Source organism: Rosa rugosa, chromosome 1 (assembly GCF_958449725.1).
Source record: "Rosa rugosa chromosome 1, drRosRugo1.1, whole genome shotgun sequence".
Classification (NCBI taxonomy): Eukaryota; Viridiplantae; Streptophyta; class Magnoliopsida; order Rosales; family Rosaceae; genus Rosa; species Rosa rugosa.
Genome location: NC_084820.1, coordinates 59,956,595 through 59,979,382, shown reverse-complemented (window position 1 = coordinate 59,979,382; position 22,788 = coordinate 59,956,595). Strand labels below are relative to the sequence as shown.

General features: G+C 41.8%; 2 protein-coding genes and 1 pseudogene across 3 annotated transcripts; all 3 read right to left on the bottom strand.

Moving 5' to 3' along the window:
• Window positions 1-854: 854 nt before the first annotated feature.
• Window positions 855-3,317, bottom strand: LOC133725808 (7-deoxyloganetin glucosyltransferase-like). 2 transcript variants are annotated; one of them, XR_009854561.1, is made up of 3 exons: window positions 2,430-3,317; window positions 1,180-2,333; window positions 855-1,096 (listed from the first exon to the last, which is right to left on the bottom strand). XR_009854561.1 is itself a non-coding variant. In XM_062153184.1 (2 exons), exons 1-2 carry the CDS (start codon window positions 2,923-2,925, stop codon window positions 1,375-1,377), a joined length of 1,455 nt encoding a protein of 484 aa, XP_062009168.1. In that variant the 5' UTR covers window positions 2,926-3,317; the 3' UTR covers window positions 855-1,374. The 2 variants fall into 2 exon arrangements, 1 of the variants encoding a protein (XP_062009168.1); XM_062153184.1 differs by having other exon boundaries at window positions 855-2,333.
• A 626-nt stretch (window positions 3,318-3,943) lies between these two features.
• LOC133725809 (uncharacterized) lies at window positions 3,944-5,848 on the bottom strand. Its single transcript, XM_062153185.1, has 3 exons — window positions 5,032-5,848; window positions 4,725-4,946; window positions 3,944-4,575 (listed from the first exon to the last, which is right to left on the bottom strand). The coding sequence occupies exons 1-3, from the start codon at window positions 5,629-5,631 to the stop codon at window positions 4,276-4,278; spliced, it is 1,122 nt and encodes a 373-aa protein (XP_062009169.1). The 5' UTR covers window positions 5,632-5,848; the 3' UTR covers window positions 3,944-4,275.
• A 3,450-nt stretch (window positions 5,849-9,298) lies between these two features.
• Window positions 9,299-22,295, bottom strand: LOC133731850 (7-deoxyloganetin glucosyltransferase-like; annotated as a pseudogene).
• Window positions 22,296-22,788: the final 493 nt, after the last annotated feature.

Sequence of the window (22,788 nt, the reverse complement as noted above, 5' to 3'; positions counted from 1 at the left end):
AACCCCGAAACCGGGGCGACTAGGGTTCAGGACTGCCATTTTTCTGTCATAATTCTTTATTTTAACATCTTCTCGATCAAACTTGTTAAATTGTCCATAAACTAGTAAATTGTTTTTATCCCTCATAAAGTCACCAAAATATAATAAATATGAACATTTACAAAACAGTCACCACATTTTTATTTTTTATTATTTATGAAAATATCACTGCATCCAAATAATTATTCTCATTAATTGAAAAGTTATTACCGACAAACGACGTGGTTTGATATTCTCTCACTAAGGTTGCACCTAAGCTCTAGGTGGGAGTACTCTTTAGCCATTCATAGATTCTACAAGTCCATTGAGGAAAAAAAAAAATTTAAATGCCAACGGTGTTGAAACTCATGTTCATTAGCATAAACCCTATAAAAACAAATCACAAATCACAAATACCTATTAGAATGAATTAACCTACACTAAATCAGATTGCATACCTATTTAGATACATATAATTTGGGCATCTACCTAACAATTGAGTATTATAAATAATATAATACCTTCTATACAGTTTAAATCAAGGGTCTGATTATGTTATGTGAGATATTTGTGGCCTTCTGGGTGTCAGTTTCATCTACGATACATTTGGGGCTTGTGGCATCTTTCGTAATTTTTAACAAAAACAAATTTTGTTATTTATTCTAGTTAATAGGTTTTTTATATTGAGATGAACCTAAGTAATAGACTTTGGTGTATTATGGGGTGGGTTTGATCTGATATATGATTAGAAAATTGGGTGTATAGTAAAATTCTTATAAAAAAAAATAAAAAAATACAGCTAACACACAGCAGCAGATAAAAACACAAACCGCAGATAACCCATTCACAAAATCATATTTATTAAATTCTGCTGGCATTACTTAGTGCAAACACGTACTTGTACAGACATCACTCACTATCTGCTAAGGCACTCTTGAGGAAGGAAGTTCAAACAAGCAAATTCTGTTGAGAAAGTGAGGACAAACAACAAAAAGTCTTAGATCCTGTTTACTTGCTCCACAAAAGATACAGTATGCACCAGAACCTCCAGATTGATGAATAAACTGATAGTTCTTCCCTGAACCAGCCAGTTACAAAATTCATCAACCACTTTTATAACAAATTGAACACGTAAAACTTAACAGACTGAGAAAAACTTACACATCTAGCAGTATTGTTTCCTCGGCAAGCCAAAGCAGTAGACCTTATTTTGAACAACAAAAGTTTGCAAAGCTAAACAATAATGGAACACTGAGATCAATATAAAACATACAACAAATTGAAATTAAAAATGGTAGTAGAGAGAACGTCTGGGTAGTCTGCTGCTCAGACAATAACCTCTAGCAGTAAATTTGGTTATGAAATGGGAACAACATTAGCTTTGCTCAATAGCACTTCATTGACTAAATTGTCTAAGGTTATGGATGAAGAACCAAGTGGACCACTGGCCTTTTCTGCTAGCTTCTTCCACTCCATGACCTTACTTTTCATTTTCCTACCCTTCTCTCCCTCCATTAACTCTTTAACAAGCTTCTCTACTTCGTCTCTCTTCACATCACTACTGATCTCCATGCCGATGCCCCACTCATTGCAAACATAGCGACAGTTTATAGGCTGGTCACCACTTAATGGCCAACAGAGCATAGGCACTCCAGCAGAAATACTCTCCATGGTCGAATTCCAACCGCAATGTGTTAAAAACGCTCCGACTGATGGATGGTTAAGCACTTGTTCTTGTGGGCACCAACTTGCTATTAGACATCTTCCCTCTGTTTCAGCCACAAACTCAGGTGGCAGAATCGCCGATTCCCCAATAATCAAATCAGGTCTAATAACCCACAAGAAGGGAAGCTTGCTATTTGCAAGTCCCCAGCCAAACTCAATAAGATGTTCTGGTCTAATGACTACTAAACTGCCAAAGTTGACATAAACAACTGAATTTTTCGCCTTAGAGTTGAGCCATAGCAAGCACTCTGTTTCTTCTTTCCATAGACTGTACCCCACGGACTTCAAAGGGTGTTCTGGTATCTGATTGAGAAGTAATTGGAGAGGGCCGATGGCATAAACCGGTGGAAGCAGAGATGTACTCTTAGAGAGAGAATCTACAACATCTGGCTCCAGGGCATCAAAAGTATGAACAACAACCGCTGAAGCTTTATGAACTCTCTTCACTGCTTCCAAGGTGAAGTTAAACAAGATGTTGTCGGGGTTTGTCGTTCTCCAAGAGCTTGGGAGATCCCTGAGACGAATATCTTTAATTCCGGGGATCCAATCTATTACCTTGTCCAAAGATCCATTTGTTAAACAGTTCTCGTCTGCAACAACCAAGTGAAGAAAAATTTCATCATTTGTTTAAAAACAGAGAAGTTAAAAGTGAAATTAAACAGTTGATTCAATAATTCTTTCAGTACCTTTGAGTGGTGCAAGTCCTTTTTCCACCAAAGTGGGAAGTTGTTTACTTCCCAGGAATCCTATTGCAGCCAAAGTAAAGAATTGCACTACAGGGATGCCAAGTTCTTCAGCAGCTGTGATGGTGAACGTAAGGAAACCATCAGAGACGATGCAAGTCACGGGAACCATATTTCCATTTAGTTTGTTAAGGATGTTACGAAACGGATGCAAGCAATTTCTTCTGACGGAATCAGAAAGCAAAGGGATGTTTTGGGTCTCACTTTCAACTGAATTTGGAAGGCCATCTGGAATAGTTTCAAAGCGAAAATCAGGCAAGGCATCAAGAGAGTTGGGTCCAAGAGATTTAAGAAAGCGCTTGTGATTGAACTCTGTGTTGACGAAGGTAATATGAAAACCTCTGTGGTGGAGGAGTTTAGCTAACTGAACCATTGCCTTTATATGGCTTTGCAATGGCAATGGAATGCATACAGCATGAGGCTTATTACCGACTTCCATAGATTATGTATTCACTGAAATGCACTAAAACTTTAGAGGAATAACGTTTGTGTGGCTCTGCATAATCACAGTGGTAAGCAATATAGTAAGGATGGAGGGGGGTTGCTATATCTGTTAAGTTTCTTTGTGTGGTAAGATATCTGCTGCATTTTCACACAGGTAGAAATCTAACCTTGTCAAAATAAAATCGAATCTTGTAGAAAATCAAAACGGTATCCTGCAGATTAATGAGCAAGTTCTTTTATGTATAAGGTTCGAAACTATTATCAAAAATTTGGGGCATCTAGTCATAAAGCTAAAAACCCAGAATAGTAAAGAAATAAATCCTTTCAATAAATAAATAAATAAGCAAAAAAAGAAAGAAAGAAAAAGTTAAAAGTATGATCCAACTTCTCTCACCAAGTTGTAACCCATGTATGCAAGTGAATCCCCCTGTATGGATATATAATTTAGAGATTCTTACGTAGGACAAACGTACCACGTGACGGTAGGGCAGCCCAATCAAAACTAAAAAAAATTTAAGTGTGTTCCGAATTTATCCTTATTAAAATGAAATACCTAAAATACTTCATTATATGTTCACTGATTAAGCAAACCCTACCAGTCACGTGGTACGTTTGCCTTACGTAAGAATCTCTCATAATTAAATAGGTTATCATCTCCTTTTCTATGAATATGTCAACCACTTAATCCACCAAGGATTTGACCTCATTCATGTATCTTAATCATCCTTAAACTAGCATATATCAAAGACTTAAAATTTACTGAGGGGACTTCTCTACCATAATCAGCATCTAAACTACCAAGAATTTTCAGCTTATTGGAATGTTTCATAAATCGGTAAACCAGAGAACATATATATCAGAAACCAATCTGAGGATAATCTCAACAATTCAAAAGCACACAGTTCAAGGACAACACTAAACACCAAAAAGACGCAAGTAGAGCAACCTAGCTGTCAAAGCAAACCTTATCAAACCGACAGCAGAAGATAAAAATAAAAGGACCGATATCCCATTCACACAATCAGAAACCCAAAAAAGAAAAAAACTAAAGCAATGAACTTGTTATAAAATATGTACTTGTATAATTATGCAAACATCAATGACCATATAGTTAAGGCACTCCAGAGAAAGAAGCTCAAATGAGCCGTTTCTATTGAAAAATGAACGCAAGACAAGCGAGGGCCTCAAGTTCATGTTTACTTGTTCAACAACTTCTCCAGTACTATATTCACAAGCCAGAAACAACTAGTCTCGCATATAAGAACAAGAAACAACTACTCTAGAGAATTTCAAGCAGAGAAGCATTGAAGTCAAGAAAATAATCTGCTTATCAGCAGACTGCATATTAACCAGAAGGACAGTCCCTGGCCCAGTGCCCCGTCTTTCCACACTTATAGCAGCTGCTTGTTGAAGCAGACCGTCCTCCAAATTCAACCGGAGCATTGTTTGAAGGAACGGAGCAATCTCTTGCCCAATGCCCTTCCTTTCCACACTTGTAACAGGAAGAACCAGTCCTAACACCATAGCTCCCTTGGCTGCCTGTCTCGCTTGAACCATAAACCACCTTGGGGATTCGTGCACCTTGAACACTACCAGCTGCCACAGTATTCTCATTGCACCACTTGAAGAAACCGCAAGAGCTTCCCTAAATAAACCAAGTAACTAATCTATTAACCACTACCACCCAAGTTCAACTACACACACTACATATACATGACAGATTTCACACCCGCCAAAAACTTTCATCTACTTGTACCAAAAGCAATAAATTCAGCACAACAAACTAGAGGGTACCTCATTTCCAGGACAGCGAAAGAATTGGCTGCCGATATTTTTGCCGGTTTTAGCTGTTAAGATTCGGCATTGCCCACCACCACAGGGACATTCAAGAGCTGGAACTGTAGAATCAGATGCATAGTTTTGGGTCCTACTAAAGCTACCACTACCAGCACCAGTCATGGCATTAGGCCCAGAAGCATTATCACACCACTCAAAGAAACCACAACCCCCATTTTCCTATCAAAATTTAAACAAACACAACAACCCTTAGCATCCATTCCACTATTAAATCCAAAAAAAAAAAGGAAATTTGGTTGTGTACCTGTCTAAGTGGGCATTTGTAGAATTTTCGACCTCGATTCTTCTCAGTATTTGCGGTGAGCACCACGCAGGTTCCAGATCCACAGGGGCAGCTTTTCTCAGGAAACGAAATCGCGGACGCAGCGTCGCAGCCGTAATTACCATTATACCCTCCGCCGCCGTAATTACCACTATACCCCCCGCCGCCACCTCCTCCTCCGCCTGGGGCATCGCAATCGCGAGCCCAGTGTCCCGATTTCCCGCACTTGAAGCATGCATCACCGCCCAAAACGCCGTCGTTTCCCGCCTCCGCTACGGCCCCGCCGACTCGCCCTCTGCCAAATCCACCGCCGCGCGGAGGCTCGGAGAACGCGCTCTGGTTTCCTTTGAGCGCCGCGATGTAGAGACCGCCGTCGGCTTCGGCGTCGGATCTCTCCTTCGGATTCGCGGCCCGTGGTGGTGGAGGTGCCGACGCGACGGCGTTTGGGGAGGGCGTGGGGGTGGCGATACGGCGGCGCTTGTTCGCGAGAGCATGGGCCTCCGCGGCGGCAACCTGAGAAAGGAAGTCGTCGTCTACGTCGTCGCCGATTTGGATCAGAAATCCGGGTGCTTCCGTCTTCATCTGTGGCTCTGAAATTGCAGAGATGAACGAAACAGTGAGCCAATTAGGAATTGAACTCGAATTTGCTGTTGCCTCTTTGTTTAAATTTTTGATTTTGCCCCCTTCTTTGACCAAAAATCCCGCGCTTTCCCGGCTTTTTTGTTTTTCGCTGACAAAAAGTCCTTTTACTTCGGTACTTTTGTAAATTTAACCCATTAATTTACTTTTTTTTTAATAAGGATTGATGCGGCCTTTCTTAATTTTTGATTAATGAAACTGAGAAATACAAAGGGGGAACATAGTGCATAAACTCCATATTACAATACATCTCAAGAGGACCTCCCAAATAATAACAGGAGTCTCTACTACTATAATGTATTCGAAATCGTCCTAGTTTACTCTTTGTTTAGAACACGTCGCACGCGCCTAGGGCTTGGTCTTCTCCAGCAAATCTTTATGCCTTGTCCGGCGGCGCGTCCTTGGGACGTCGTTGTCGGACGAGCTAGACAGGACGGGTTGTCCGTGGGTGGTTCCTCGTGGAACATTGCTGGTCGGAGTGAGGGCTGCATGTTGAGGGCATCAGGGTGTCCAGATCGGGCCCTGTCATTGCCGCTTGGAAGCGTTGGTGTGCGAGGAAAGTAGAGGAGGAGGGGTCGTGGTAGACGGGTGGGGCTGCGGGATCTGCAACCAGATCGCGGTGTCTCCCATCTCTGGCAAAAAACGATGAAGGAGGAAGCATACCAGTTGGTTGGGTCGGCGGGTTTGAATGCAGAAGTCGCACGACTCGATCCGATCTCTGACCAATGCTTTGTAGATCAGTGGATGGGTGGTGGCAGGTGTTGGGGGTTGTCGCCGGTTTCTAACCATCTCAAAATTGCATTTGGGGGGTCGAGTGTTGTCGGGTTTTGGCAGCCAGGACGGAGTGGAGGGGGATTTGGTGGAGGACGCTTCAAGCGGTGGTGTCGAGTTGCGATGGCAAGGATGCTCCCTGAGGTGACTGACTGCGTGCAGATCCCCATTTGGGCCTGAGAGTTCTTTACTGGGCCAATTGTTTTGCTTTTTCTTTTTTGCATTTTGTTTGTTCTTTAGCTTTCGGTGGCTTCATGCCCTTAATAATGTCCTATTCTAAGTTAGTAGGGCGAGGTAGGCGTTGTCCCAGTATGTGCACCTTGAGTGTCATGTTTGGCCTAGGACGGCGGCGAGTTCCTTGCATCGTCAAATGGTCGCAGCCTCCTAGTGGCAGGATGAAACCAAGTGTCACCGAATTTATTTTTCGGTGGCAACATAGTCGGAAAGTTGGTATTAGTGTATTATGGCTCTACGTGAGTATTATCTTTCCTGTCTGTCGCCAAAATTGTAAAGCAAATATAGTAGCCAATCGTGCACTCTTTGCTAAATGGTGCGTGTTAGAATACAGAATTAGTTGAGACTCCTGATATTATTTCGGGACGTTCTCTTCAAGCTTATTGTCATATGGGGTTTAGGCTCTATGTCCCCCCCTTGTATTCTATGGTTTCATTATTGGTTATGGCTTAAGGGCAGCTGTTTTGGCCCTACCTCAAAAAAAAAGAAAAAATGTATTCAAACATGCACCAACTAGCGAAGAGTGTCATATCGACGACTGTATTTGCTTTACAATAATGGTGGCATATCGGATAGTTAAAGCAATGTCATACAACTAATAAAATAACTTTCCTAATATGCTGATGACTAGAAATAAATCTGCTAACAAGACATTTCATCCTGCCACGAGGAGTTTGCACCCAATTCATGATCTGCCGCCTCGCTAGGGCAAACAAGGCATACTGAGTATATAGTCCGACAAAGAGTCCACATGACCTTACCAAGAGTTTGCAGAGATTTATTGTAAATAAAATACACCTAAACTTTAAACAAACGATTGAAAATAAATAAGACATAATATAAACCCACAAGCAAAGGTCCAACAACATAAAATAGGTCCACGACCCATGTTTCCCATTAGCCTTAACCGCTTCCTCTTGAAAAAGTGGCACCTTAACCGACGAACCACCATGCCGTCGAATCACGGCAGACAGCAGTGGCTGGACCAAGCCCCCATCAATCCCCGCTGCCGGCAAAACACACAGACGTCGAACCAGGTCCGTTGAAGCACGCTAACTCTGAAGCATACCCGACAATAGTGACCGGATAGCCATTGCTCTCAGATTCCAGCCGGATCTAGAGCACATCCTCAATTGAGTATCTCACCCTCCACCAGGCTTCCACGACCTCGGTCAAAGGCGGATCCAAGCTTTGTTGGCCCAAGTTGGCAGTTGCAGACTTCTCCTCGTCCTCAGTGGTTACAGACTGTCATAACTCCATCAGTCCTCCCCGTCCCAGACTGTACTCTGCTCCAGATCATCATTGGTGAACTGACAAACTATACCTACTTGTTTGATGACGACGTCCTGAGGATGCGCCGTCGAATGGAACATGGATGCAAGTAGGGCGACAAACTCTTTTCTCCTCTCCGGGAAACTCAGAGCAAACCCTCAAAACCGTAAACCCTAAATTGTAAAAGTTACTCATTTCTTATCGTTGTTTCTTACCCATCAATTCACTTATCACATCGAAGTTAGAAAACCAAAACCCCCTACAAATAATATAAAAAAAAAAATCAGACTAACGGTAGATAAAAATTTTCTCAACAAAATTTTATGTATTATATGCAAATAAAATGTGTACTTACTTTTTTTCAAAAATACTTCAGTACTTCAGTACTTACTTTTTAAAAGAACTCATTAAATTTCCCTTATTTTGAAGCCAAAAGTATTTATACACATAATAAAAATCGTTTTTTTCCTTCATATTTTTTAAAATAGCTCCCCGTAAACTTTACTCCAGAATACAAAGAAAACAAATAAAACACAAGATGAAAACCTAAATTCCCATATTTGAATCAAAGGAAAAACAACCACAATGCTAAGAGAAGAGTTAATCAACAACCAAGGAAAAATGAACATATAGAGAATTAAAAGATCTTTAATTTTTTTAACCTAATAGTATTAGATTAGTATTAGTTAGTGATCTCGGCTCAGTGAGTCCTTTCTTTCATGATAAACTGTTGGCGCCATAATCTTTTTTTAGGGTTGCTCTCTCGTCTCTCTTTCTCTCGAGGAGCAGCCTCTACTTTTTTTATTGTTCCGTCTGACGGCGAGTCTCCATGGCGACGTCGTTGGACGAGTCTTCCTTGTCTCAGCACCGATCTGCTATCCCAGCAGGGCTGGGAGGTGGGGACTGGGAGAGAAATAAGCGTCTTGGTGCATCAGCATGTCGGCTGGATCGATTCTAGCCTAGATTGAGGCTTGCGAGTTGGTGGCGCAGGAGAGGTTGGGCACAATAGAGGGAGTGCGGGTGAAGGAGGTGGTCGCCAGGGGTGGCTAGGCCGTCATGGTCCTCGTGGATCTGGTTTGCTAGATCCGGTTCGATTGGCTAACGGAGGACAGCTGCTTGTTGGTCGTCTGATCTGGATCGCGCGCAGGGTGTGCGGGTGAAGGCGGAGGAGGGCGTTCAGGCGGTGGTAGGCGGCGGCTGATGTCCTGTTTGCTCTCGGTAGGGGTCGGGGTCAGAGGGTGGAGTGCTAACCTTGCTTGGGCTTTCTTCTTGTTGGGTTGTATAGGGAATGTTTTTGGACCCAGTCTATTTATGGTTTTAAATATAGATTTATTTAGGTTTTTCCATTAGCATTGTTCTCTAGGAGCCTCATCTGCATAGGGTGGTCTTAGGGTTCAGTGAATAATATTAGGGTTCGTTCTTGGTTTCGTTCCGGAACTTTCCCTAGTGTCAGGTTGCTAGTTACTTCTGGTGATGTTGGTAAATTTTGCATTTTAGGTAGCTTGTTCTACTGTTCCAATTCAGGTTTAGCCTTCTAAGGGATCTCTAAGGATGGCTCAATCTTGTCGTAGCCCTCTCTTAGGTGAGCTATTATATGTAATATTTTCTATATTCATCAATAGATTGACACCTATATTCTCTTTAAAAAAAAAAAAGGAAAAATGAACATCAAGCTAGTAATTGGTAGTTGGCCACAATAAGTACATCTCTACTTGTTTTCCCCTAATGCCACGTTTACTTACTTGGAATAGGAGGGAATGATTACAGATTAAAAATATTATTGTATTTACTAACACATAAAGTAATCGGAATGATTCCGGGTAAAAGTATTCCTGCGTTTACTGACACATGAAGGAATCAGAATGGGTGTAGGTTTCATTTCCTTATAAGGAATCGATTCCTGAATACTCAGGAATTTGATTACGAAAGGGGGAGATGAGTTTAGGAATCAACTCCTCCGGAATCAATACTGATTCCTTTCCAAGTAAGTAAACGTGCCATAAAAGAACTTGGACAACATTCTCCAAGTTCATGAAAGAGGAGCCTTGTGAATCAGTGGCCACCTCTGCTAATTTCTTCCACCCATTAGCTTTTTTCTTCATCTTATCACCCTTCTTTCCCTCTATTAACTCTCTCACAAGTTTGTCTCCACTTCATCGATCTCTCTTCAAATCATTATCAATCTTCATTCTGATCCCTAAGCCATTACATGCATACCAAGTGTTAGTTTGTTGTTCTGCATAAAATGGCCAATACAACATAGGCACTCCTGCACTCACACTCTCAATGGTTGAGTTCCAACCACCGTGTGTCAAAAACCCTCCCGTTGATGGGTGGTTAAGCACTTCCTCTTGTGGACACCTACTTGCTACCACACCTCTCTCTTTAGTTTCGGCTGCAAACCCTGGTGGCAAAATCACAAATTCACCAACTACCATGTCAGGCCTAATCACCCACAAGAAGGGGATCTTGGAATTTGCAAGTCTCCAACCTAACTCCACAAGCTGTTGCGGTGTCATGACCACTACACTGCCAAAGTTGACATAAACAACCGAGTTTGGTGCCTTGGAATCGAGCCATTGGAGGCACTCGGTTTCTTCTTTCCATAGGTTGTATCCCACTGGCTCCAAATGGTCTTCTGGCATCTGATTGATGAGTAACTGGAGAGGGCCAACTGTGTAAACGTGAGGAAAGCATATGCAAGTGTTTGGCTCCAAAACTAGTTTGGCTAGCAAAAAATCTATTTTGTATGCGCGAGTGTGCCAACACCGAGGGTGTATTCGTCAGGGCGTCTCTAGACCTGACTTCTTCTCAAGCGCTGTGGACGAGGAGAGCATCAACCTCGTCAGAAGGCTCTTTTCTCTGCCTTACGGATAAGGACTTCTGCCTTACGGATAAGAACTTGTGGTGTGATCTCTCGCGTCACCGAGTCGATACTCAACGTTGCAGGTTGAGCAGAGCACTCACAGAGAAGTAGGGGAAAGCACGGGTTTGCTAAAGCGTGACTTTAGCTTCGCTGGGTTGCGAGGGCATTACCCTTGCTTCGCTGGTTTCAACTAGGTTGAAGGTAAGTTGCTCCAGAGAGACTTTGGATAATCTGAGAGATTAGTTGATTGAGGAGTTATGTGTTGTATTTCGTCTTTAGCCTCTATATATAGGCTAATTACTGCATATTCACCTTCCTAATAGGAGTGAAATATCTTTATGGGATATACTTGTTCAAGTAAATCCAGAATATGTGTCTGGCCCAAACTCGAGATTACTTGCTCTAGTTGAAATATGGTTTATATTAGAGATATTCTCGGAGAATCTTAGGAGACATCCAATCAATGTACGATTATGTTTCCATGTACAACTCTATCTCTATGCTTGTAATCCTCTATATAAAGAGGCCCCTATTATCAATGAAAGCACGACTCAATTCTCTCCCAATTTCAGTTTTCCTTAAACACGTTATCAGCATGAAGCCCTAACCCTGAAATAAATAGCCAAACCCTGATTCAAGAAGCTAAAACCTTAAATCCGAATACAAAACCTTGAACCATTTTCTGCCTCCGCCACACAACTTGAAGCGCTCTACCCCAGGAACCCAGAACCGGCGGCGGAACCACTAGAACTGGCCGGAAACCTACCGAACCGGCCACCGGAAGCTCCATACAACCCGCAACAAATATTCCACCGGTTCACCATCTTCCGGACCTCCAATTTCCACCAAATTTTGCTAGCAGAAGTCCCTTGATTTGAAGATTCAGGAACCTGAAGAAAAAGTCCAAAAACCGGCCTAAAACTTACTGAACCGGCCGCCTGATCATCCAACAGAAAAACCGGCAGAAGAAGAAAAAAAAAGGGAAAGGAAAAGAAGCCCAAGAAGCCCAAGCCCATGGCAGAGGCCCACAGCCACAACAGCACCCGGAACCTCAACACGTCAGCACCAGGGACCCACGCCACGTCAGCCCTCCGGTCAACGACTTTTCCGGCGACTTTTCTGGCGAATTTTTCCTATCAAATTTTCCGACGACCTATTTCAAGGTTTTGTTTTTACTAAAAGTTCCCGTTTTTAGAGTTTTTTTTTCAATTTCTCTTCTTTTTCGGGGACTTGCAAACTCCCTCCTTCTACCCCCCTTTCTTCTTCATAAGGGAGACCAAATTAAGCCGAACTGTAGGGGTTCGTGCTCACTCCAAGCTTGGAGCTTGTAGAGTCCTCCAAACTTAGAGTTTGTTGAGATAAAACAATCGACCGCAAACATCATTGTTCCGATCTAATCCAACCCCTCTTGGAATCGAATTTCTTGGAAGCGACTACGCTCGGAAATTCTTAATTTCTTGGAAGCGACTACGCTCAAAAATTTTATTTGTTTTCGTGGTAGCCTTTTTCGCTCCGAAACTAACCATTTTTCTTGTTCTCTTTCAGGATGAGTAACCTGAACAAATTGGAATTTGCTCCATTGGGAACAATTGGCTTTAGATATCACAGGTGGGTTCGTGATGTCCGCCAGCATCTCAAGGCCGATGGAATCTTGGATACGATTCTCGAGCCTAGCCAGGACGTGTTAACTATTGAGCAAGCTCAAGCTTTGGAAGCAAATAGAGCAGCCTTAGAGGCAAATAAGGCAAAAGCCATCATCCTAATGACTCGTCATATGGATGACTCGCTCCAGTACGAGTGTATGAATGAAGAAGACCCCAGAAGGCTGTGGGTCTCACTCGAAGAAAGATTTGGCAACGTACGTGACTCCCTGCTTCCTGACCTAGAAGTGAGATGGCATAGCCTCCGCTTCTGTGATTTCAAGTCAGTTCTTGACTACAACTCGGAATCAAGTCGCATTAAATCCTTAATGGAATTCTGTGGTAAAGAGATCACAAATGCGATGTTGATTGAGAAGACTCTCTCTACCTTCCCCGTCTCTGCATTGATGGTTGCTAAGAACTATCGAATTGATGTTACTGCATGACGGATCACAAGGTTTCATGAACTCATTGGAGCTATGAATGTCGTTGAAAAGCATGACAACATCCTTGTGAAGAACTATAATTCGAGATCCCTGGAAACAGAGCATATTCCAGAATCCAATTATAGTTGCGCCCTAAGAGAGGGTGCCAAGAGCGAAACCCTAATCTTAGGGATACTTCTGGACGTTCTGGTCCATATAATCGCTCTACTAAGGAAGGTAACCGCCAAAATAGGCGAACACGAAACCGAAGAGGTCAACGTGGAAAGAGAGAGGGAGGCAACGCCTCTGGCCATGTTGGTGGCGCCACCAACACTAAGAGCCATCTAAATGACGCTTTCAAAGCGCCTCAATCAATGGAGTCTGAGCAAAGAGATGTAGGTTCTCGATGTGGAGTATCCGGTCATTGGGCACACATTTGCAGAGCTCGTGAAGAAATTGTCACCACCTACAAAGCATATTGTGAAGCAAGAAAAACTCACTATGTGGAATAAGAAGGTCAAGAAGATGATCTAGAGTGAAGGGTTGAAGACTACAAATCTGGCTGGGATCAATAGATCTCCAATTCTGTTTAAGTCTTTATTTTTCCAAGAGATGTAATAGCCAATTGCCATATATTTTTGTAGTAAATGTCAATGGTTTAGTCTTTCTTCAAAGTAGGCTCACCCAAAGTAAGTGTGATGTCTAGGAAGGTTCTGAGATTAGTGGTACTTAAGCGAGCCTTGCTCCACCGACATCTCTCGACTCACCTGGTCACATTTATTTTGGAATTACCGAAAGAAGTTAGACGACTACCATTGTTTTGCATTAGCTAGCATTTGGATTAGATTCTCCTAATGGTTAAGAGACAATGATGTACTCCGTTGGCTTATGAATAAAATTTCGAGTTCTTTTCATTATGACTCAATTTTGATTATGAGAATATTACTTTGTGACTACGATGGCTGGGTCATCAGTATTAATTCAAGGACATGGAATAGCCCAAGTTCCCCTTGCCAAATGGCACCTTGATTACTGTCACAAAAACTCTCTACACTCCTAGGGCAAATCACACCTATGAATTGTCACGCCCCGATTTTCAAGCACAATTAATTATCAGAGTAAATACACAGGGCGTGATGGTTCAGACATCAATACAAAACACTAGGAAAAATTTTCTTTAAAGAACAAGAAGTAAAGATGTCATGAACTCACAATGTCAATACCGACTCGTTCTTTAGAGTCACATATTACATTATAAATAGTTTACAAATTAAACTGAATGACAATTCAATAAGTAAACACACCCACCACAACTCACTACATCGCGGAAGACTTAAAACTAAGAGTACCCTTCGACGTCCACGCTACCGAACGTACACCTCAGCTTCGACGACAAGTAATCGATATTCTAACCTGCACAATAAACCCTACACCATAGAATAATGCACCGGGTTGAACAAAACAAACCCGGTAAGCTTTTTAAGCCCGTATGAGTAAACTCAATTAAAGTGACTCACGTCACGAATGCTTATAATTTCTCAACTCGTGAGATAAATTAAAGCAACAACATTTAACTCCACAAAACACAACCAAATATACAAAACCATCCTTCATTTGTCTCAACAAAAGTAGTTGTCACCTCAGTGACGTTTCAAATCATTTTCCATCTCAACGAAAAATCTACGAAAAATCACACTCACTTCTCCTCAACATAAAGCATTTGTCAAAATGATGACCTCACGACTCATTTTACAACTCACTACAAATCTCAAACCACAACCGCACTTACAATTGAATTAAGTAAAATCAGTAATCCCTGCATAGAAACTTAGTTCAGGGGATCACCATAAAAACACACAATATAAATGATATAAATCCCTGCATAGAATTTAGTTCAGGAATTTACATTAAAACAAACAATTCAAAAAGCGGTAATCCCTGCATATAATTTAGTTCAGGAGATCACCTAAAATCACACAATTCAAACGGCAGTAATCCCTGCATATAACTTAGTTCAGGAGATTACTAAAGGAAAACAAGCAATTCACTAATAAGAATAAACAAGAATCAATACACGTTCATCTACTGATAACACCAAACACCACATTAACAATTTCAAACATTAATCACTCAACAATAATCCACAACCTTTTCATTACAATCAACACACAATTATCGCCACTTTGGTCACCACTTTGGTACTACAATATAAATTATTGCCACTTTGGTCACCACTTTGGTACTACTGTATAAATTATCGCCACTTTGGTCACCACTTTGGTACTACTATATATTTAATCACACTCTCAACCACAACTTTCACCATTCTCAAAACCATAACGAAAACCTTTTCAAAATAATACTTTCACAGTTCAACAATATCACAAATCTAACATATTCCTTTCAAAACGGAAATCAAACATCACCACCACTTCTTTTCCCAAAATCATTTATTTTTCTTTAAAATCACCATGAAATCCAATAGGGATCAAGTAACGTAAAACATAAGCTTTTCACTTCACCCAACCATTTCAAATATATTTCCCTATCTACTCAATCGAAAATCATTTGTAACAAATCATTGTTTTTACTTACCCATGAACCATTGTCGATCGAGTTCATATATTTCAAAAAAACAAATATTTATTTTGCGACAGATATGATTTTACAGCTAACAATTTATTCTACTAACTATCACTCAACTAATTATCACCCAAAACAATGTGAGATTTACTCACCTCCATATCCGGCTGCGTCTTCACACAAAACCAAGACAAGCACCAAATCATCCAAACTCCGCTCACACAATTCCGTCAATCACCTAATCACATCAAGGTCACACTCAATACAATACAAAGCACACAATTCACAAAACCCAATTATACGACGATCCAACAGTCGGATCGTCATCCGAGACCATCTAACAACCTCGGAACACTTCTACGACCGATAAAACAAAACTACAAGTCGATCGAACGGCCGAATCCTCACATACCGAAAACCGATCGAATCGAAAACCCTAAAACTTTGAAAATTCATAACATGCTCATACAATTTCCAAAAATTACAAACTATATATCGAAATCAGGAACAGAAATTGTCCCTGGGGTGGCCGGAAGCCGCCGGAAACCACCACAGTGGCGGCGCCGCTGCCCACCCAAAGTCAAAATTTGACAAAACTTCCAACAACAAAGTTCTTCATCTCAACTCCAATTGAAACTTTCATAACTAACACAAAGCTTGAATAAAAGCCATTTGGCCGGAATTTACCTCGCAAGTTCAGAAATTGGAAGAACCCTAGAATCACAATCTTCAAAATTTAACCTCCACACTTTGAATCGTTGCAAGCCACCTTGGGAGAAATCATCTACTTCCTCTGAGCTCCAAAAGCCCTCAAGAAACACCGGCGGTGGTGGCCTGAATCGAAAGTTCACATCTGGGTCCGACGCAGCTCCGCCGCCAAACTTCTCGGCCTTGCACCGCCCTCCACAGCTTGTTTCATGCTCCAATTCTTCCACAGACCTCAAGAGGGGATTGAGGCGAAGAGAACCCACTTTGAATCGTGTCCTATGGTGGCCGGAGGAGGGAGAACGAAGCCGGCGAAGGGGAGAAGGCGAAACGGGGGTCGGGACCGAAGAGAGAGAAAAGTTTCCCAAAATGGAAACTCTGATTTTTCTGATAATTTTTTGGAAAAAATCCATATATACCAAAATGGAAACTTTTTCCAATGGCCATAACTTCTTCATACGAACTCCGATTTCCGCGTTCCTCATGTCCACGAACTCGTATCGACGCGCTCTACAATATCCGTGAAGGAAGTTTTCACATAATCCTAACGTATAAAAAGTCAACCCTTGAATCGAAGCTTTCTGAGCGAATAATTGCTCGAACTAATTTCCGCTCCACCCTCAAACCACGAAACCGTCCAATAACCACAAATTAGATTCCGGAAAATCCTCAGAAAATAATAAAGAATTTTAGGGGTACTACATGAATAGTCAACGGATTCAATGCGAAAACGCATGTAGAGAACAAAAATGAGTTCCTTTGCAATGCCTCTAATGATTGAGAACAAAGGCGCATCTTAGAGAAGTTTATGTGTCTCTCTAGTGGACTCTATGTCACTATTCGAACTATTAATCAAATAAAAGTTATGAGAGAAGATCTCTTGGATTTAGACACATATTGGCTTTGTTACGACAGGATAGGTCATCCTGGTCATGATATGATGATCCGTCTACTAAAGACTTCACATGAACATCCTTTCTCTCGAGCGAAACAAAGCATGAATCAAAAGTTGATTCCTGGACTAAATGTGACCGACGCAGCTGCCTAGGGCACCGCCTCCGTCCACCACCAGCCTAGGGCTGGCACAGTCCCTATCCATGATGCCATGGATGGCGTCCATCATGGTGATGGCGCCCCAGGTGATGCTACAATCACCAACTTGCTTCAAATAGTGTTTCAGACGCTCAGGCCCAACCAAAATCCTCATTGGTTGCTTCTAAAGCCTCTAGCTCGTTTTACAAAGCCCGTTCCTTAGGGAAATTAGGACTGAGACCGTGCTATGCAAAGGATATAAAAATACTCATTATGTTCCTACATAGAATCCGTGGGAATTCTGTGGACTAGTTCAACCAACTTGCGGACGTTTAAATATCTCATGATGTTGGTTTGACACACAAACACGCTGGTCACGTGTTGTGCCATTGTCCACTTATAATGCTGCTTATACTACACTCCTAGCACATATCATATGACAACGGGCTCACTCCCCGAATCATCCTATTCAGTCAATTGGATTTGACCATGCTAGTGAGTTTACATCGAAGACTTTCGATAGTTATTGCATTGGGACTGATGTTGGACATCATATTTCCATGTACACACCCAAATGGTCTCGCGGAAACGACTACGATGGTCATCAGGATATTGGTAATGCGCACCAACCTCCTTATATCCGCTTGGGGTGATGCAATATCCCATGCATCTATGCTAATTCGTCTACGACCCACCGCCACTCAATCTACCTCTGCATTACAGCTACAAGAATCGTACTTACGCATATTTGAGTGTGCCATTTATGTGCCAATTGCGCCGCCACAGCGCTCTGTGATGGGTCTTTCCAGACGAATGGGCAACTACGTTGGATTTGAGACTCCAACAATCGTCCGCCACTTCATACCCTTGCAAGGCGATCTCCTTACCGCTAGATTTGCGGATTGTCACTTTGATGAGACAGTCTTCCCGTCGTTAGGGGGAGATAAGAACACGGATGTTCAGTAGGAACGACAGGAATTGTCGTGGCCTATCCCCACTATGTCTCATCTCGATCCCCGTTAAAGTGACGAGATCACACAAATATGCTGCAAACATGTCTGCAAGGATAGACGTCCCTACGAGAGGACGTAGCGCCACCCTACACGGAGGTAGGCATGGCGCCAACACCAAAGAGAGTGGCACTCTGGCGTTATAGGCCATAACCCCAGTTAGGATGCGTGGGAGGCCCCTGGGTTCGAAGGATACTTTGGCATATTCCAATCCTTTGATCATCAAGACTCAAAATCAGTCTCATGAGTATCTTCCGGGTTATGGTTATCATTGGGGGACGCCTCAACGTCAGAACCTATTCCTGAGAATATAGAGCTTTATGAAAATTACACTAGTGTACATGAGACGTGGGATAGAAACTCCATCATAATTGATGATGTAGTCGCGTATTTCATTGCGCATGAGTTTGTTGAGTCCGATGATATCGAACCACGCTCCGTTGATGAATGAATGCCAATGTAGAGAAATTTGGCCTAAATGGAAAAATGTGATCTAGGTTAAGTTGGATTCTCTAACGAAGAGGAAGGTTTTCGAGCCAGTAATGCCAACACCTCCTAACATAAAACCTATTGACAAATGGGTCTTCGTTAGAAAGCGTGATGAGAAAAAGAGATGGCAATCTCGCCTTATGGCGCAAGGCTTCTCACAGAATGCCCTGGAATCGACTACGATGAGACATATTCTCTCGTAATAGATGTCAGTGCACTCCACTACCCTGTCAGTTTGGTAGTTTCCAAATAACTAATCATGCAGCTTACGAATGTGGTCACTACGTATCTCTATGGGGATCTAGATACGGAATATACATGAAGGTTCATGGTAGACTTCATTTACCCAAGTCAAGTGGCTCTAGACTGCGGAGCGCGTTTTACAAAGAGATTGAAACGCTCACTAAAGTAACTACTTGATTGGGAAGGGATATGCCCGCGCGTTTCCATAACAAGTTTCGGATTCTATCGCGGTTCATGTTGGACATGATCTTCATTAGAAGCCCTTAAAGAGTTAAGGGAAACCGCTGAACACTTGAAATCCGAGTTTGAGATGAAGGATTTTGGGAGAACACGATTATGTCTCGGTTTGGAACTTGAGCATCGTGTTGATAGATGCTTAGGCATTTTGACAAGGTCAAGCCTTCAAGCACCCCTATGATCGTCCGTAGTCTTGATCCTAAAAATGATCCTCTTCGTCCAAAGGATGATGACGAAGATGTGCTAGAGGCAGAAGTGTCTTACTTAAGTACAATAGGCGCATTATTGTACTTATCTCAATGCACAAGACCGGACATCTCATATGTTTTGAACTTGTTAGCTAGATATACCCTTGCGCCAACACGACGCCATTGGATTGGTGTAAAAGATATCTTTCGGTACTTGAGATGTACGATTGATATGAGATTGTTCTATCCCTACAGAGAGACGATGGATTCAGACTTATCACACACCAGGAACGCCGCCAACACTGGCCTGCGTCCTCGATCCCCATCCCAAAACATCATGTGGTTTGGAAGGTGTTGCTGATGTTGGGTATCTCTCTGACCCACACAAAAGTATTCTCAGACTAGTTAAGTGTTCACCATGAGTAAAGACCGTGATATCTTGGAGGTCTATAGAACAGACCCTAGTCGCTATATCTTCGAACAATGCAGAGATCATTGCTCTTCACGAAGTGGTTCGTGAATGTATATGGATTGGATCCATAATTACACATGTTCGAACAATTGTGGTTTGAAGTCTACCACAGATGAGCGCCTACGAGCATATAGGATAATGCTGCTTGTTTTGAACAAATGAAGCAAGGCTACATCAAAAGCGATATCACCAAGGATAATCAGCAACAACAAACTCTCCTCAAGATCAAAGTGAACTAGGTTCAATCTGAGGACAGTGCGGTAGGCTTGCTCACTAAGTCATTGCCTAAATTCCACTTTCGAGAAACATGTTGGTAGCATCGTTTACGGAAGTTATCCGAATTCCCGTGACCGTTGTCATCAGGGGGAGATACAGACATCAGGGGGAGATACAGACATCAGGGGGAGATGTTTTCATGTATGGTCTCGAAACGTGAAGGGTGTGTTATGCTCTTTTTCCTTTTCGACCGAGGTTATTTTTGTCCCACAAGATTTTTGTTACTCGGTTTTAATGAGGCAACGAGAGGAGCACCACGTTTGGGCGACACAAGGAGGAGTGTTCAAGTAAATTCAGAATATGTGTCTGACCCAAACTCGAGATTACTTGCTCTAGTTGAAATATATGGTTTATATTAGAGATATTCTCGGAGAATCTTAGGAGATATCCAATCAATGTACGATTATGTTTCCATGTACAACACTATCTCTATGCTTGTAATCCTCTATATAAAGAGGCTCCTATTATTAATGAAAGCACGACTCAATTTTCTCCTAATTTCAGTTTTCCTTAAACAATATTATATTTTAGGCCACAGTTATTGACCTTGAATACAATCAAAACACTTATTAGTCTTGATAACTATTGTAGGCAATAATTAATAATTATCTGCCTCTTGACGTAGCTATCTTCTAGGTAAATTAATTGTCTCTTAGAGTCTTGGACGTAATCTTCCTCTAGGCAACGTAATTGGTTCAAAGACTGATTCTTGGATATACACATATATCTTCAGTAGCTTCCTTAATTGATCCATCGTGCTTGAGTAAGTATATATGATAAGATATCATATATATCCCTTAATAATTGCAAGCAATTAAGGAAGATTGTATTCTCATCAAACTGTACCACGTCCATGCCATATTAATTGCCATATATGGCTAACCTTGATTCCTTGCATGGCCCACATCTACTATTCCTTCCTTAATTGACCCACCGTAAGCCTTAATTGCATGGGCCATTATATATATATAATAAGACTATATATAGTTATATACCTTCTTTGATGATGGCGAGCAAGGCGATTGTTTCCTTACCCAATTTGTTCGCATTCGCGTCCTTGATTGCAATATATGGGAGCCTTGATAATTACCTTGTATGGCTCGCGTAATCTCAGCCATATATGCAGCTTGCATGTTTCCTTTTGTCATCTCTTGATAGTCAAGCAAATCATCATTAATTATCAAATTCTTGATAATTACTAGTAAATCAATGAATATCCGAATTTGTCTTTGGACTGCTTAATCTCCAAATAGGCTTTATTTAGCCTCTAAATAATATATTCCGAACTTATCGAAAATATAGAACTTGGGCCATGGATATTGGCCCGGATTCTCACGAGACGCCCTTGTTGAAAATAAAAAAATATTAATTTTGGGTTCAAACAGAAAGTGTGAAGCACAACTTTTGAAGCTTTGTCTGCTCTTTCGGCTTCTAACATGGCGCGGTTGGAAAAAATGTCTTTGGGATCTGTAGTTCAAAGAAAGGTGGGAAGATCCCTTAGCCGTATATTCTTCAGTCCAGCTATCCAATCTATCACTGTCTAGGTTGATAGACACGCCTCATCTGCAACGTTTTCAAAAGAAAATGCAAGTTACTAGCTTGGAGATCGAAATATAAGCATAGAAACATTCAATTCTTCCATACCCTTCAGTGGCACTAATCCTTTTTCAACGAGAGCACGATAATGCTTGAATCCCATAAAGCCACACGCAGCAATAGGAAAGAATGATACAACAGGCCAGGATTTCCAAGTTCGTCAGCAGCATTGACGGAGAAGCTCATGAAACTATCCGCGCCGTGACAAATGTCACAGGACTAGTACTCTTGTTGAGCTTGGCAAGGAGGTTGCGAAATGAGTCCAAGAAGAAGCCTTTATTGATGGAAATAGTAAGAGCAGTGAGGTCTTGGGTGGAAGCGAATCGGAATCTGAACTAGTCGGTAAGCCATCAGGGATGGCTTCGAAACGAAACTCCGGCAAGCCATCTAGTGAGTCGGGGCCTAAAGAATTGAGAAAACGCCTGTGGTTGTACTCCGTGTTCACAAAGGTGATGCGAAAGCCTCTATGGTGGAGGAGTTTAGCAAATTTGAGGAGTGGCTTTATGTGGCCTTGGTATGGGAATGGGATACATACCGCATGAGGCTTACAGCTGTTAGCTTCTGCCATGGAAATAACTAGGCAGTTCCTTTAGCTCAGTAGCTAAGGACGTTGACAGTCGAACTATAAGAGCAGCACGTACTCGAAGTTGGAGGTCCGATCTGATCTAATTATATAAAATGTAAGCAAACATGTGCAAATGGCTATGCATCTTTAACCTTTGATGATAAACACGTTGTTTTTGGTTCCTGGTCTGTTAGATCCATGGACTGGATAATAGTTGTGCCAATGTGCCATGGTGATCTCATAGTAAGACTTTCATATCTATATATCTATCTATTTAGAGCATATTATCATATTTACACACTTAATACACACCCCAATTTTTCTATATTCAAAATCAGAAGTGATTGAGAAGCGACAGAACTCTCCCATAACAAATGCTACACCACGGTCATTGCAGAATATGTAGTTGCATGCATCTTAGACTTCCATCATAAAAATGAAAAGAAAATGACACTCATACTCTTATTGAACGAAAACTATATCGGGTGAGGTACAT

Excerpts from the sequence above, each read along its gene's own strand:
- LOC133725808 (XM_062153184.1), bottom strand. The coding sequence starts at position 2,925 with ATGGAAGTCGGTAATAAGCCTCATGCTGTATGCATTCCATTGCCATTG. Across the intron at positions 2,334-2,429 it reads AGGACTTGCACCACTCAAAG|ACGAGAACTGTTTAACAAAT; the intron begins GTACTGAAAGAA and ends TGGTTGTTGCAG.
- LOC133725809 (XM_062153185.1), bottom strand. The coding sequence starts at position 5,631 with ATGAAGACGGAAGCACCCGGATTTCTGATCCAAATCGGCGACGACGTA. Across the intron at positions 4,947-5,031 it reads ACAAATGCCCACTTAGACAG|GAAAATGGGGGTTGTGGTTT; the intron begins GTACACAACCAA and ends AAATTTTGATAG. Across the intron at positions 4,576-4,724 it reads TTCGCTGTCCTGGAAATGAG|GGAAGCTCTTGCGGTTTCTT; the intron begins GTACCCTCTAGT and ends TGGTTTATTTAG.